Source organism: Rhipicephalus sanguineus, chromosome 1, assembly GCF_013339695.2.
Source record: "Rhipicephalus sanguineus isolate Rsan-2018 chromosome 1, BIME_Rsan_1.4, whole genome shotgun sequence".
Classification (NCBI taxonomy): Eukaryota; Metazoa; Arthropoda; class Arachnida; order Ixodida; family Ixodidae; genus Rhipicephalus; species Rhipicephalus sanguineus.
Genome location: NC_051176.1, coordinates 225,149,674 through 225,166,941, shown reverse-complemented (window position 1 = coordinate 225,166,941; position 17,268 = coordinate 225,149,674). Strand labels below are relative to the sequence as shown.

Here is a 17,268-nt window from a genome sequence, read left to right as displayed (position 1 = left end):
CTTTTTTCACAATAACAAAATGTAGAATCCCCAAACCTACGCCACTGGTCACATTTCATTACATTTAGTTTTACATCTTGATTCATAGCTTGTGAGGGCTTGAGCTGCCTTGGGCCACTTATTTATGTTCATGGAGGGATGAAGTTTTGATCTGCCTGACAGGGCAGCTGTGGCATGGCCTGAAGGCACTTTTCAATATTGTCTCTGAACTTGTTTTCATTAGTGTGTCAGACCAGTTACACAAACACAATAAAAAGATTATCTACTGTTGTGGCATACTGTGTGCTGAAGGCGGAGTGCATTTGTGCTGATTGTTTTTAACCATTTATACCAGTCGACGTCAATTTCGACAGTTCTTTTTCCTTTCCAGCAACGTTGGGCTGGTCAGAGATAGCTTGTTACTTCCACTATGATTGCAAAGACAAGCAAAAGGTTCCGTTGCACTCTAGATAAGCAAAACACCTTAGTGCTTCCCTTTTGACTGACTTAGTTACTAGCATCTGTGCACTGATGTCACGTATGTCTATTACTCCAGTCTCTTTCACAATTAAATTTTGTAAATCTGTTTTCATCTCGGACAAGTCACATTTTGTGCCTCTTGCTTTCCTTTGCTTCATATGATGCCCTTGGCTTTTATTCTTTGTCTACTGCGGCTGTCTGTGGGTTACTTTTACATTACAATGCCCACTGCAACTGTTGCTTCAGAGGGTTTTGATTCTTTTGGTACATTTGTCAACATTCTGATGTTACGGTTTATTGAAGCGTTAATTTCCAGAATGACAGGCTCCAGATTTCAAAAATGGCTGAAGTGCCTCCGTTTTGTTTTTAGATAGCTTATCTATATGTTATTCATTTATTATTATTGCTGTGACTAGATGATTATGATCCTTCCATGTTAAACTCAGCGTAGCTTTTCGCTATAAATGTTGCTGGCTTTTGGCAGTAAAATTGCTTCCACATTAGCATTTAATTCAAGAAATCCCTTCATCCCATATATGTCCAAGCCTCTTTTATTGTGCATCCATAGCCTTATCTGCTGGGGGGGGGGGTAAGGGGGGCACTGGCCCCCTCACTGAGAAAAGTAAGGGGGGCGGAGCTCCCCCACTTTCGACAGTAGTCATTGTCGGCTGTGGAAACAAACAACTGAGACGAAATTTTCATTCAACGCAGCAGTCACGTAATTATGTAATAATACATCGTAACACATCTGTCCGAGACTTCTGATGTGAAGATTGTCTTCCGTGTCTCACGACCACACACTGTAGGCTTTCTGTGCTGCGGGTCACCTATGCGACACTTTCACTCCTTGAGCTTGAACCAGGGGCGTAGCCAGAAATTTTTTTCGGGGGGGGGGGGGGGGGGGTTCAACCATACTTTATGTATGTTTGTGTGCGCGTTTGTATGTGTACATGTATATATACGCAAGCAAAATTGAAAAATCTCGGGGGGGAGGGGGGTTGAACGCCACAACTCACCGCTGGCCAGGGGCGTAGCCAGAAATTTTTTTCGGGGGGGGGGGGGGCACCTCCTTGATCTGAAGTGGGGGTTGGGCAGGCAGAAATTTCGGGGGGCCACAGGCCCGGTGTGCCCCCCCCCCTTGCTATGCCCCTGCCACTGGCTACTCCCCTGGCTTGACTATTGCAGAGGAGGCTACCGCTGAGCAAGGGCTCTATAACGTTAGATCACTCTGCTATGCTTTTATTCTGCGCTGTCTGACCTGAAATTTACATCACAGGTGACGCAAGTGCAAGCAGGAACCAGCAGACGCTTTATGGACCGATCAAATGTTCTTCCTGCTTCAAGAAAATAATTTTCCTTTTTCGAAAATGAATAGACTCGCTGTTGCTTTATAACCCAGCTGCCATGAGTCGACGAGTGGGGGCCTAGTCGGGCGAGCTAAAAATGGTTTCCGCTTTAGTCTCCAATTTACCTGCCTCGCCTTTAGCTTACATAACGATAGCCTGCAGGGATCGTGGCGGCTTGCAACCATGCAATAAGTAAGGCAGTCAGCTCGAGCACAGTGGGAAGCCCAGCTTTCAAGCTTGACCCGCAACTTGATCGACCTGACCAGGGAGATTGTCAGAGTCCACAGTTTTCTGGACTAAGAAGACTGCCCACCTGCGAAGGCTCTCACCTTTTCCTAATAGTGTTTATTTCTCTCTCTTTCCGCAAGGAGTTCACAGAGAGCAGCGGATATGCGCACAAACTGCTCAACATCGTTATACTACAACTGGAAATCTTTATTATATGCATATGAATCCATCTCGCCAACTGCTATAAGTAGCCGCTGCCAAATTGATCGGCGGGCAGCCTTCTTGAATTACGCTGTCCGGCAATTACGAAAAAGCTTCAGCATAGTAATGTGCTGTTTAGTGTGCCCACATAACTGTCACACAGCGAGTGTTCGCAAATTTGTGGCGTCGCATAACAAGCAGGGGATTTTATGGTGCAGCAAATTTCTTTACCAATAGTGAAGAATCAATGGCCAAAAATATGCAGTACTGGAGATAATTTATTTTCTTATGTTTTACTTCGTCGTACATAAGTGGTCATTATGCGATGGGTCACTGTCACGGCATTTGTTACATCGTGTTATGAGCAGATGCTCCGGGCACGACTGAGAAAATGTCGACCAATCATAAACAGCTAACAGCCAATACAGAAGCAGACAAAGCGGACTAGTTGAACGGCTTATTTATGTGGAGGGGCAGGAGTATAGAGACATTTGCCCTCTTTCACCACACCTCTTCCACCGCTGTAAAAAGTAGGAAGGTCACGAAAGACACCTATAGTCGAATACAACTTAAGAAGGCAGCGGCATTTCCTCCTCAAAGGCGGATGAACACAAGCCTGCACCAATGGGCGCGCACTCGGGACTGACGTCATGAGCGGGATGGCCGGTGGCTCCACCTTCGGAGAACATCGGCGTGTGCATGAGCGGGGCTATTTCTTTAGTCGCGGAGGCGATCGGTTGCCGCGCTTTGGTCGTCTGGGCGGGGCCTCTCCTGTCTTCTTAAGTTATCTCCGACTATAATATGTTTATTCGCAGTCATCCATAACCTTATACTGCCCACTCAATGTGGTTTTCATAAAAATAAATGGACTGAACTTGGTCTTCCTGCTCAGGAGCACTTAATATTAACGAACTCTTGCAGTAAAAAAATTGGTACTCTGCTTACTCCTAAGACTTCTCTGAAGCACTTTGCTTTGTCAACCACATGATTTGTTTAGAAAATGAAAATTTACTGTATTAGAAGAGTAACCAGCGTTCTTCATACTCATCCTATTTACAACACCGAACTCGGACTGTAGTTTGCAAATAGAATGGTCAGTTAAAAAGCAGGTTAAAAGTGGCGGGCCCCAGGGAAGCATTTTGGGATCTTTTCTGTTTAATATTTGCCTTGATGAGGTCGCGAGCATTGATAACATTAAATTTATAATTCATGTATATGATACCAGACTATCTTTTGTGGGAAATTTAAATACAAACTTAGTAACAAGAGCTGATGAGACCTCAATGGGTATGATTTGTGTTAATAAAAACCACTTAAAGTTACCATACTGAAACTAAGGCGGTATTGTTTCATCTCGAATTGGCTTTTACAGCACAAAATGCAACTCAGACGGCAAAGAAAGACACATATACAGCGGAGACTCTTAACTAAAGGTTTATTGCGTACAATATAAACGCGAACGTGTACACGTCCGTGGCTGATGTCATCCCCCTTTTTCCTCCATGTGACATGCAATCTAATAATACTGCCATATCACTAGTGTGTAATGCCATATCAACTGCATGTGCAATCTATCTTACTCTGTGTAACCTGACTTCACTGCCACGAGTACCAAATATGCGCACATGAATCTACGTCGACTGTGTGTGACCTCTATTTTGTGTTGTCATTCTTGCTATTGATAACTTTCATGAAACTATCTCATTTAAGCGTGTTTATAAGGAAACCGACCACGATGTACTTGTTACTTTGACGAAGTCTGGTCCACCTGACGAAACATTGGTGAAAATATACAGTGCCAAACCAACGAAAGTCGTATTTTCTTTCTTGTTCCTTATATATATATAGACACACACACACACACACACACACGGCCGACGGAGTGAGCTTGCCCCCCCACTCGCGAAGAAGTTGGTACGCCACTGTGTGCATTCACTAATTGACGGGTTGGCAGCTAAATTTTGCAGACTAGTATTTAAAACAGAGCAACATCTTGACTGTGTCATTTACTTTATTTCTCAGGAAAGCAGATCAGCTGTCATCACCATGAAAAAGCCACTGCACTCTCCGTGGAGAGTGGCCCCGCCACGGTGGTCTAGTGGTTATGGCGCTCGACTGCTGACCCGAAAGTCGCGTGATCGAATCTTGACCCCGGCGGCTGCATTTTCGATGGAGGCGAAAATGTTTGAGGCCTGTGTACTTAGCTTTAGGTGCACGTTAAAGAACCCCAGGTGGTTGAAATTTCCGGAGCCCTCCACTACGGCGGCTCTCATAATCATATCGTGGTTTTGGGACGTTAAACCCCAGATATTATTATTATTATCCATGGAGAGTGCAATGTTGGCATTTTGTATGAAATGTTTGGGGTCCTACTGCAAGTTTGCAACTATTGCAGCTGGAAACTTGTTTAGTTTTCTACATTTTGCATGACCTGGACACAAAAAATTACTAAATATTTACGTTTCATACTGAAACATAATGTTTTTGTCTCCCTAATTTGCTTAGCTCTAGGCAGATATTGCTTAACTTACTGTACACTGCATTATTAATGCGATAATTTTTTCTCACAGTTGTAGTTCATGTAACTTGTGTGGCAGTTCATTTCTTTTCATTTATATTGAAAAAAAAAAGAAAAACGCTGATTTCTTACATGTGTCTGAAAAGTGGCACAAGTGCAATTCTCACATGGATATTCCACTCCTGAAACTTCTATTTGTTCGCGGTATTTAATAAAACTGGAATATTTCACATTATTAGCAGAAATGACTAAAAATTAAAATTTTTATGGCAGTGGAATTAAAAACGTAGATAAAGATAGGGCTGTGTTGTGCAGGAGAGCCAGAGATGAGTAAGGCTTGTCGCTGTGCGAGTTGGTTGACATCATAGGGATACCTGTTAGTGCAAACAAAAAAACAAAGACTCGAGAGAGAAAGTTTAGGAGGCGGAAAGGTTGGTAGCGCCCGACTTTTGTGCCTCCTACTCTTTCTTTCTTGAGCCTTTGTTTGCACTAACATGTATCCTTGCAGTCAGAGATCTTAGCACCCCAAAGTGTCTAGACAGTGACCAAGCAAAACTGATGTTCAGCTATTTTTCTACTGTATGGGTGTACGCACATTCTTTTCTGCAGTCAGGCATGACTTTGCTACTTGTCAGCCTTAGTTTTTAAGTCCCATTGCCCTGAAGTGGGCAATGAAAATGTAGTCAAACAATTTTTAAGTAATCAACAAAATTAAATTTTTTTGCCCCTGTTGGACACCAGCCCAAGTAGCCTATCCGCAAAAATTACAAGGGCCTAGATGTGTCTATATTATTTAGACAAAAGCATTCCACCTAAGAAAAATACCCACATGTGACTGTTCTTTTAAAAAGAAGAGTTTTTTGCATAAGAAAAAGACTTGGCATTTTTTCAGGGCATGATAAGTGGTTGTATTATTGTGAAGTGCCACTGTTTATTTCTACATAGAGCCGCGATAAGAGGCGGTAATTCTAAAGCAGTTATTATTTAAAGAACATATTATGAGGTGTCATTAGGAGTGGGTTTTACTCTGCTTTAGTGGTTTCAGAGAATTAGTTATTCGTAGTCACCTAGACTGTATTTTCGTTTGATGACATGGTGACATAATTTTAATGCTTTTGTTTATACAGCCTAGGCAATATAGTTCACTAGTTCATGGCAGGGACTTATAATGCTGCACTTTATTCATATTCTCATAGACTTTATATTGACTTATACAAGCTGTTAGCCATGCAACTGCTACTTATTGAAAGAAATTGTGTGCTGGCTGTTCTTCAATAGCTTTTTTTAGTTTTGTGCTACTACTGCCTCTCAGCTTCCTCTTCTTCCTCCTCTCTCATGGACATGCTATGTGTCTGACCATGGTCTGTTCAGGTATGATTGAGGAGTCATGGCTTCGTATTCTTTTAGCATCTTTCATAATTGACTTTTTCTTGCTGTTCTCCTTGCAGGAGTTTCGCTTCCCCCTGACTGTGGTCATCTGCCACCTAGTGGTGAAGTTTGTGCTGTCAGGGTTATTGCGGTTGGCATACCAGATCTTCACTGGGAAACCCCGCATTCTGCTTGGCTGGGCAGTTTATGTCAAGCAGCTGGCCATCACAGGAGTAGCCAGTGCACTGGACATTGGCTTTTCTAACTGGAGCTTCGAATTTATTACTGTGTCACTGTAAGTGTTCATGCATATGGTGGCTACATTACTCATTTCACCATAGTGGTTGATGCTGCTAATGTCAAAGCTTGGGAAAGTCGGTACAACATGGTTGTAGAATAAAGTAGGGCAAACAAATGAGGAACCACAAGAAGTGCTTTGTCTGTCTCCTCCTACTGGTTCCTCATTTTCAGCGGCATTGCATTGTATAAGCTTGTCGACGCTGTTTACTTTGTAATGCAGTCTTGGTCACTTGGATTTCCCCTAATTCTCATTTTTATTGACAATTTCGTTATTTAGCATGCAAATTTTTATGCTCTTTGTTTTTATCATTTTTCTAAATAGGTTTAGAACATTATTTTACTATCAAAGTGATTGAAAAGTTGTAGAATGCTTTATTTACGACCTCTCAGGGACATTTTGTCTAGGCAAAGAAAATGTGGCATTGTTCAGGGAAAGAAAACTAGAGCAATATATGTTGCAGAAGATCATGACTTGTTTACGTAATATGAGAGCTATACTCCTAATGAAAACCCAGGCCTGCTTACTTCATTACTGCCCGCTGCTGTGCCTCACTGTATGGTATTCTGCAGCTGAGCATAAGGTCACGACAGTGGCCAGTTCTGATCTAGCCAGAACGCAGAAATATTCATGTAGTTAATTGTGGTTGCGAACAAAAGGACACCAGTTGGTCAAGACTACACCAGAGCTGTCTATTGAAGTATCCCTTATAGCTTTCAATTCAGCTGTGGGATGTAAAACCTTATTTATTAGTATTTAGTATTTAGTATTTAGTAATATTAGTATTTAGTATTTACATTAGTAACAAACAGGCACTACTTTGATTATGCAAATGCATGCAAGAATAGGCTTCTGATTCTGCTTTAGGGCTGCATGCATTCCTGACATGCTTATAGCTTTTATAAAACACAACAAACTTTAAGTTGAACTTTTTAAGCAGAATTTTTCTGCACTTCATCTGAACATCTATACCACTTCAGCACTTCCCTGTGCTTAGTTAAATTCTACATTTTTGTCTCTGTTTGCATGCATTTTAGTGCATTTGCTTGCCTAAAATAATGCTCCTAAGGATGACCAGACAAGCTAAATTTGTCTACCCTCTCAAATGCTATAGTGACTGCCAAGCATGAAGTTATAGGCTTGATCTCAGCCTCAGAGACCACAACCCAATGGAGATGAAGTACAACAACACTTGTATAGAGCATTGGTTGCACATTTAAAAACCCCTGTGGTGGTATTCTGTAAGTAACCACTAAGTGCACTGTCCACTTCAGCATGCTGTGATGTGGTTAAGTCTTGAGAGCGAGCCAGCTCCAATAGTGAACCCTGGCTTCGATCTCTATCCATAGGCATGCGCAGGGTTCGGGGAAGGTTCGTCACAGCGCCCCCCCCTCCCAATTATGTCAGTGTATGGCACTGACATTGCCCCCTCCCCCCCCATGTCGCAGCGCCCCCCCTCCCTATTATGTCAATGTGTGGGGCTGACTTTGCGCCCCCCTCTTAGGTGAACAAGGGGGGGGGGACCACCCCCCGGCCCCCCTTTGCGCACGCCTATGTCTCTATCCAATGAGTGCACACTGAAACAGACAGTCCATTTAGTGGACACTTACAGAATACCACACCTGGTAGCCTGGAACTTTTCTCTACGGTGTCCCTTGTAACCTACCGTGCTGTTTCAGGAGGTTAAACCTCACAATTAAATAACTTAATTTTATAGTTGAAAATTGCAATAATAGTTTAATAACTTCAGGGGCTAGCTGGAGGCTATGTTACATCATGTGTAATTAAGTTATTTATTGTCAGAAGTCTATGCAATTGAGCACTATAAAAAAAAGACCTTTGCATGCTAAAAGAGCATGTTTACAATGCCCACTGACAAATGAAGAATGCAGTGGAGGCTTCCCTCAATAGAATGTGATCCAACTGTTCATTGTGCCTCCACAATTCAATCATTGTTCTTACACATGCCAATGGCACAACAACTACAACGACTGCATCAAAAAAAAAAAAAGGGACGATACAAACAAATCGCCAAAATCTCGCCAGGTTTGGGGACAAAGAATATAGCTCACAGCACAGACAGGCTGTTTGAAGGGAATAAGGACTGACCTCCCGTTAAAAGTAACTACTCACCAGCATTTCCCCTTCATCTTTGTGTGCAGGAGTGCATAACTGCCATTGTGATGTACCATGATGAATGAAAGACTGTATAGCCGGCTTTAACCCCTTCAGTGACATGGATATCATTTGCACTTTCGAAAAAAAAAAATTTCCTCAGCTCTATGAGGGGGAACTTTCATTCTTTCTTTCTTTATTTATTTATTCATTGATTTATTCCCTTAATTATTCATGACATGCAGATACACTGGAATGCCTATTCGTGCAATGTATAATCATCACCTTTCTGTACTCATTTTTATTCAGTACACATCTGACTGTCAAGTATCTTTATCCACATGCACTAACATTTCCCCAAAATATGCTTTTAAGGATTTTGAATTTATCAATTCAAAAGCTAGAACTAATTATGCACTGCAGTTAATAACTTGGCATATTCCAAACTTTTGAACCACCAGCAAATACTATCTTTAATTGCATATTCTCCTCCATTACTTTAGCAAACAATCAAAGATTTATTTTCTCAACTCTGACTTTATTCGCACTGCTTAATTGTGTTCTGTTATACTATGAATTCAGTTATTGAGCTGTAGTATAAAATGTGTTCTCTCATTTTTTTTTTTTTCTCCGCCTTTAACCATGAGATGTTTATTTTTTCTCCTGTTCCTTGTATTGTTCACATAGAGTATGTCCTGTCACTTTGTAATGCCCATCATAGTAGGCAGAATTTCCCTTGCATTTTTGTACCATTATGTATATGTTCTCTTTGTTAGTTTACATGATCTTCTTGTGCAATGAATTTTATATCGGGTTAGAGGCCCAGTCAGGTGACTGTCTAATGTCACTGTTTGCCCCAAGCATCATGACAATCATCTATTGTTAAATAAACAAATAACTAAATAAAATAAATAACCAATACAACTTAGACATCACATCAGAGCTTCACAAGGACTCACTGCTGGCTCACTAGACAGTGGGTTGAGTGCCACCAGTGGCACTTGTTGCCCAACTGACCTCCCTTTATTAATGGGCAACGGTCAGGGCATGAACTCAACAAGATGTTCACAGCAAGGAAGCAACCGAGCAAGGCTGAGGTGCGGACATAGCTGCAATGGATAAGGAAGGAGAGGGTGTCTAGGATGAGCAAGTGCATGCCTGAACGTTTTCTTTGAGGGGCACTTGCTGCATAATTCTTTATCCATCAGTGGCTACATGTGCGTGCTTTGGAAGGTCATTGGGAATGGTAGACTGCCTATTTGAGCAGTTTGCACCTCCTTCGTTTAGAACAGAACATAACTGCAGATCCTGCTTAATATGGTAAGAGGTCTTCTCCAGAGACCACACTGAACCTAATTTGCCCTGAAATTACTGGCAATTTATTCAATCTAGCAAGGGAACAAACACCATTTTAGAGCAGCTGATTATGAAAATGGTGATTCAAGTAGCATACATCACTGAGCATCTCTCATAATCATATCATGGCTTTGGGGCATAAAAAACACAGAAAATTATTATTATTATTATTATTATTATTATTATTATTATTATTATTATTATTATTATTATTATTATTATTATTATTATTATTATTATTATTATTAGACATGTACCAGTAAAATTACATACAACCATGCCTCAAGCCAGCTGTTTAGCTATTATGGATCCCAACACCTGAATGCATCATGGGAACTTGCTTGCATGTCCTTTCTTTTTTTTTTCACCTGCTTTCACTGTAATGATGTTTGGTACAAAGGCAATACTTAGGGACATGCAGTAGGCATATTTCAAACAGTCTGTTTCACACACACATGCCTATAGCGAGAAATTGTCAAATGCATTTTCATCCATGTTGTATGTGGATATATGTATATAATAACTTATTTTATGTATTTATAATTCACTTAAGACCTAATCAATGACCAGCCTTAGCATGTGTGATAGGAGAAAGTGGTGTGTTCTCAAGCTCAAGTCACTGTCACCATTTGAATTAGTGTGTCCCTGCTCTTGTAATGCTACTGGCTCTCCTTTTTTGCTTTGCAACCTACCTAGTACTGTATTGAAAATTATTAGCTATTACTTGTGCTAAAGCTTATTCCTCAAGACCTCATTACATAAATTGTTAATTGCATCTTAATTCTGCCTGTCACTTACAGCTTAAGCAGTCTTCTTTGCTTCCATTGTTAGCTTATTACATAATGGCATCCTTGTAGTGATGCCACAAGAGAACTAGACCCAGCCGTGCAGTACGTTGCTGACCTGATGCCTTTGTATCTTGCAGGTACACAATGACGAAATCTACTTGCATTATATTTATCTTGGGGTTTTCCCTTGTTTTTGGACTTGAGCGCAGGGTGAGTGTGCCCTTTTCTTTCTTTGTTGAGTTTTCTTTTATTTTTGTCAAGAGAAAGTGGAGTACATCTTTTGGTCAATGATGGGTGTTGTGGAATAAGAAGCTAAATGTATAGCGTGAATACATTTAAATGCTAAAGAAAAAGCTAAGATGTTGTAGGCAGAATGTTGAATAGCATTGTGCTGTAGCCAGACACCATAATTTTGGAGGCTACACTGGCGTAAATTATAGGGGGGGTCAGGGGGGTCCTGACCCCCCCTTGTGTTTCGGCTTGGGGGGGGACACCCCTTATAAGTGTCCCCCTCTTAAAATTATTTTTCAAGCATCATATTTCAATTGACATTGAAGTAGTATAGCGCTCTTAACTTTTTTAAAGTGCTTTATTTCGTAGTACGTGTACACCTGCAGTGTGTTCAGTACTGTTCAGCTGTGTAAAGCTGTATTGAAATTGAAACTACCATTCGATCGGTTTTCAAGAACGCTCAATAGCACAATGCAATTACGTGAGATGTGAAGCTATGCTCGTTTATTTTTTTAAAATTTTATTTCAAAGCATGATTTTAAATTTTTATATAATTAAATATAAAACCTATATTTATAAAAACAAAATGGCCCCCATGGCCAAGAGTGTGCCCCCCTTGTGGTTTATCTGGATTTACGCTACTGCGGCTAACAACAAATCCGTTATATGGACACACGAGTGTGCAATATTGTGACCACATAACCACTTTTTGAATGTTTGTTATCAGTTACATTAGCAAAAATCATCAGCATGCATTTTTGAAGATCATTATTATGAGCAACAAGCACCAATAGGTGCAAGGAGTTATTAAAAGATTATATTAACTATATAGATACTTGCATTGTTGTCCAGCTTAATAATTTCATTAATTTGGTATACATATTATAATTATAGAATTGAGGCTGGTCAGTGTACAAGACAACTCTACCTAATATGATTTGATGAGAAAGCTAAATAGGCAAAGTCGCAGCAAATGAGACACAGCACGTGTCATATTTGCGGCATACTTGGGTCTGTCGCATAACAGAATAAGTGCTTATTGTTTTCTTTTCTTTTTTTCCTTTTTTTTGACACGTCTTTATTTCCGCATGAAATAGGTTAGACCTTGCGGCAGAAAAGAGGTGCTTGCTCTAAGGGGGTTGGGGAAGGGGGACCGGGGTACTCTTCTTCCTCGAGGTGGAGCGGTCTCGATGCCGGCTCTGTATATAGACGGCCAGGTCCTTCTTTGTTGTTTATTTTGTTTAGTGACAGATATGACTGCACCTTCTAAGCCACCACGCTTTTCCTCTTCTTTATACCAGCCCCATCATCTTACATACTACTTGTCTGGTTCGCGTTTTCTGCTGACTTCTTATGGCATTATCTGCCAATAAATAAAAGCCATTACAACATAAAGAACTGCTAACATATTTTGTGGCTGCTGTAGCATCTGGAAATTGCATTAAGATTAGTAAATCTGTTGGTTATTAGGCATGCAGTGAGGTATAAGCCATTTCAGCTGTTAGCGTAGGTTGCCCAAGTTTCATTTACAGATTATGGATGTGAGGAACTCTTTCCTTTCCGGTGTTTCTGTGAGCTGTAAACATTTGTGTCTGAATTTACATGCAATCACTCAAATTCTTTGAAATTCCATGTGTGTAGCTGTGCCTTTCTTAACTCTCCAGCTATGGTTTCAAGTTCTCTTTGTAAATTGCTGTACCTTGTTTTGATAACCGTACATTGAATGTTAAAAAAACGCCTTGGCTCTCTGTTTCTTGCAGCGGTGTTCCCTTGTGTTCATTGTACTTCTGATAGCACTCGGACTTTTCATGTTTACCTACCAATCAACGCAGTTCAACACAGAGGGTTTTTTGCTCGTTCTTAGCGCCTCATTCCTTGCTGGGCTCCGTTGGACCCTTGCTCAACTTGTGATGCAACGCAAAGAAGTCGGTGAGTTTATGAGGGTTGTTCCATCAGAATGTACAACCTGCTTAATGGTCTGAGTGTATCTGCATCAGGCTTCATGACAAGTTGTTACCAAGGTTCCTGCACCTTAAAGGCTCCACTCTGGTGTTGAGATCAGTGGTTGTGATATGCGTTCAAATAACAGATATTATACTGGTAAGCATTACAAAGCACTGGTGTTGAAAATACTTTCTCTAACTTAGCATTAAAATTACCAGAAAGTACTGCACAGAGTGGCTGCATATAGTAAAGAGTGTCTTAGCTTACGTGATCCATATTGGTGCAATAAAAAAGAAGTAAATTCTCGGGTTTGGTGAACCACAATTATTATCTGAGTATGCGGCATGCCATAGTGGAAAATTCCGAATTAATTTTGACCACTTGGCATTTTTTTTTTAACATGCATTGAGTCCAAGGTATATGAGTGTTTTCACGTCTCACCGCCATCGGAATGTGGTCGCTGCAGCCAATATCGAAACTGCAACTTTGTGCTCAGCACCCCAATGCCATAGCAACTGAGCTATCATAGCAACTGAGCTATCATTCTATGCTAAATCACTTGTGCTTAATTCTGCATAGTAGAGAAGGTATTTTTAGAGAGAAAATAGTCATGCTTCTGAAACTAAAACAAAACTAATGTATTATCCGGTGTGTAAGTCACACGCTTGCATAATATGCACCTGCTACTTTTCATGACTATCGCAGTAAAAATTGGTATATAAGTCACGCTTATTTTGAACTCAGTTGGCATGATAAAATGCGATTATACACGCTTGTACATTCAATGCAAAATATATCCTCCCATGGCGCTGAACTTATGTAAACATAGTTCTTCTGAGCTGCAAATACTAGTAGCATAAAGTTTGGAGCTAATTCTCTACTAAGGCATAGGAAACATATTTTCTGCATTTAACTAGAATCCATTAAGGCCTCATGCTCTGATGCACCATCAACAGTTCTACCGCTTGGATTTTCAGCATCACTGGGTTGCCATTTTCAGCATCTGAATAACTTGAACACGACCTCGTAAGCACCTTAAAGCATGTGATTGACGTTGCCTCTGTGGCATTTGGTGCTTGGAATGAGCACACAAACAACGATCGCATCACAGCTTTACACACATATACAAAAGATAAATGGCATCTGGAAGCCAAAAGCTGCAGCTACTGTGGATTGCCAAGACTTCTCGAACTTCTCACACAAAAGCTGATAATGATGACACCGGGTGGTGCTCTTCTTTCCTTTTTTCTTTCTTCCATTGCATAACACATACCAGCGAAAATTTTGGAAGAAAAAAAGAATGAATGTGTTATACACCAGAAAATGCGGTATATGAGTTTCTCAGAAAGGAAGCATCATCGTTGAAGAATTCGTTCTGGTTTTGAGAAAGAACTCAGGAATAGTGCTTTTGCAGGGGAACTGCTCTATCTGAGCTGACCAGGAGACCAAAGATTTAGGCTGAATTAGTTGACAACTCAAAATACTCAGTAATTCTCTTGGGTGGGTAAAAATTACATGGCAATTTGGAATTTGGGTGTTTTCTTTCACCAAAGGAAGACCAACCCATTGAAGGTTCACATGGTGTACAGTCACATTCACGTGTTTCAGTGACAATTCACAACTTTCTCACCCGAACAGGGGCTCAGCTCAGCCAAATCTTGCAGTCGTGCGTCTGTAAGATTTGGCTGAACTGTTCATAGAAGTGTCTGCTTTTCACAGGATATGTTTTCTCACCAAGCTTGAGAGATGGTTCATTACCCCTTTAATATCGGAAAAGGTTGTATCTATGATGGGCAGAATGCTACATTTCCGTGGGTTAATAATTGCTCTTATGCTTTTCCTTCCTGTGTAAATGCAGGTTTAGGTAATCCAATTGACATGATCTTCCATGTCCAGCCATGGATGATTCTTGGCCTTCTTCCATTGGCTATAGCATTTGAAGGTGAGTGTACATCTCTCCTGACCCGAGAGCAGATGTGGACAAATGCAATGATGGAGTTCAAAAAGTTGAATTTTTTAATAACGTTTTGGTTTTGCAAGCAGTATCATATTTTATTTTACTTTTACACATAAGAATTTGAACCAGAATTTGACCTAAATAACAGTTAAAGTTGTATTAATGCAGCCACAGTACCTTAAGAAAATGCAAATTTAGTGTGTTTTTATGCATGTCATTCGACAAAGGTCACACTTGTTCACTTCTGTGTAGCTCAATACTTCTTGCTATGCATGCATTTTCGTTCCATTTTTTATCTGTTTAATTCTTTCTCCATACGTGGCAGCTTTTCATGTTAAATTCTTTGCTTGTTTTTTGATCGGCTCTTCTCTTTTGCTACACACCCCATGGCCCAAGTAGTAGTCTATTTGGGGAGACGATGCCTGCAAGGCCGGGGGAAGTAGCATAGAATGCTTTATCTCGCATAGCTGTCTTGTGCTGTTACCCAAGATTAAGCTTAACCAACTTGTTCAGGTGTCAATTCTGTTAAAAGTTTACTTATAGAAACTTCAATAAGACTACTGTTGGGCCTGGTTGGTACATATAGCTATTAGGGTGAAAACTTCAGCGTAAACCAGGGCGGACCACAAAGCGCCAGTGCTTGTCTCATCTATTCTTTGTGGTTCATCCTGGTTTACGCTGAACTTTTCACCTAAAAAAATTACTTACATATAGTTTCGCTTTAAAAACAACCAATTTCTGAAGGTGTTTTTGAGCTTTCTATCAAGATCTCTGCCTTTTTATAGTGGAGCCAAGCAAAAATTTTGCTTGTTGTATATCTTCCTCTTTGCTGTACTAATGTCCATTTCTGGTAACCTGATAACGTCATCACTGACAGATTTGAATCATCACTCTTGCCGGTCTCGACGTTATTCAGATTATTGCAAGATGTACTTAAAATTCTCTTCAAGCCTTGTGCTTCTGTATTAACTCACTTTGGTTGAGTGCATTTTTATCAAAGGTCAATGTGGAGTTTCTCTACATTTTACGCTGGTAGCCTTCAGTGTGTCCAGAATGTATGTGCTTGTGCTATCTGTCCCAAATGGTGATTCAAAATTAAACATTTCTAACAGAGGAGATTTGAAATAGAAATATTCAGCATCAAAGTTTATGTTAACTGTAGTTATAGTCACAGGAAAATTCTTGTTTCTGTTTGCACTGTGCAGATAATAAGGATCAAGATTTGCTGTTAGTTTTGTATTGATTGCAGAAATTTCCCATATAAAATAATTTCACATAAAAGAAGCAGGAGATTACTAGGAAAGCCAATTTGCCAGTGCACATAGACATGCCCTTCTTGGTCTCCTTCACAGGAATCCCAATTGCGACTTCAGAGAAGGTGTTTCGCTTTCGCGATGCTGAAGTCGTGCTGCGCACGTGCAAGTACGTCCTGGCAGGCTCCTTGCTCGCTTTTTTGATGGAGCTAAGCGAGTACTTGCTTCTCACGTACACTTCCAGCTTGACACTCTCCATTGCTGGCATTATAAAGGCAAGTGGTGAAGGGAATTATAAAAGAAGGGCATGTGTTTCATTCTAGTATTTTCTAAGCAAATATAAATTTACGTGGTTTGTGAGTGTGGCCATATGGTGTGCAAAAAGTTTCAGTTAGACAGTGACACCATTCATATTATTAGTTACTGGTTCCATTTGTGTAGCAACACTGCACAATGAGACAATGCAGAAGAAGCCAAGAAGCTTCATCGACGTTGACAAGTGTAACAACAATAGCATGCTTTTTAATGTACAACACAGAAGAAAAAAAGACACTTACACTGGAAAAGAAAACTTTTTTTTTTGCTCTGTGTTTTCCAAATAAGGTGGAAAATGTTGCATGATGGTGTAGTAAAACTAGTAGCCCTATCCTGCACTTACTACAATACTATGTAAAAGCCGTAGAGGATCACATGAAAGCCTTTAAAAGGCTTATGTACGAAATTGCATTTGCAGATAATTACTTGCACAAAGCTTGTCCTCAATAACAGAGGCTTTCATCAGGCAGCTTCATCTGGGATATGAAAGCTCAGTGTCACCTTTGGTTATTTTCTTCTAATTTTACATGACAAGGCAAAGTAGTTCAATAAAATAAGCACTTGTGAGCATATGAGTTGCTTCACTATTCTGTGAATGTGAATATAGCTGTCCATCATAATTGTTTTGTCAATATAATACTATTAATTATTGAATGTCTCGAAATTATCTATAGCTGCAATACTACTCTTCTGGGCTCATCAACACTTATCACACTAATGTGTTTATGACGTCGTGTAGCACATTAAAAATTGACCTATGCATTTAACGGAGCAAGGACCTGTGATGGCCAAAGAGTAATAATAATAATAATAATATCTGGGGTTTAACGTCCTAAAACCACGATATGATTATGAGAGACGCTGTAGTGGAGGGCTCCAGAAATTTCGACC

At 40.3% G+C, this 17,268-nt stretch overlaps 1 protein-coding gene across 4 annotated transcripts in view; it reads left to right on the top strand.

The window, feature by feature from the left end:
- LOC119373329 (solute carrier family 35 member C2) overlaps positions 1 to 17,268 on the top strand; it is a 41,516-nt gene that overhangs the window by 1,923 nt on the left and 22,325 nt on the right. For 3 of the 4 annotated variants that reach the window (XM_049419832.1, XM_049419837.1, XM_049419835.1), the window contains exons 2-6: positions 6,201 to 6,415; positions 10,815 to 10,887; positions 12,669 to 12,837; positions 14,711 to 14,794; positions 16,162 to 16,341. In XM_049419832.1, coding sequence (XP_049275789.1) covers positions 6,201 to 6,415; positions 10,815 to 10,887; positions 12,669 to 12,837; positions 14,711 to 14,794; positions 16,162 to 16,341 — 721 coding nt within the window. The remainder of the gene's footprint in view (positions 1 to 6,200; positions 6,416 to 10,814; positions 10,888 to 12,668; positions 12,838 to 14,710; positions 14,795 to 16,161; positions 16,342 to 17,268) is intronic. The other variant, XM_037643360.2, reaches the window with a different exon arrangement.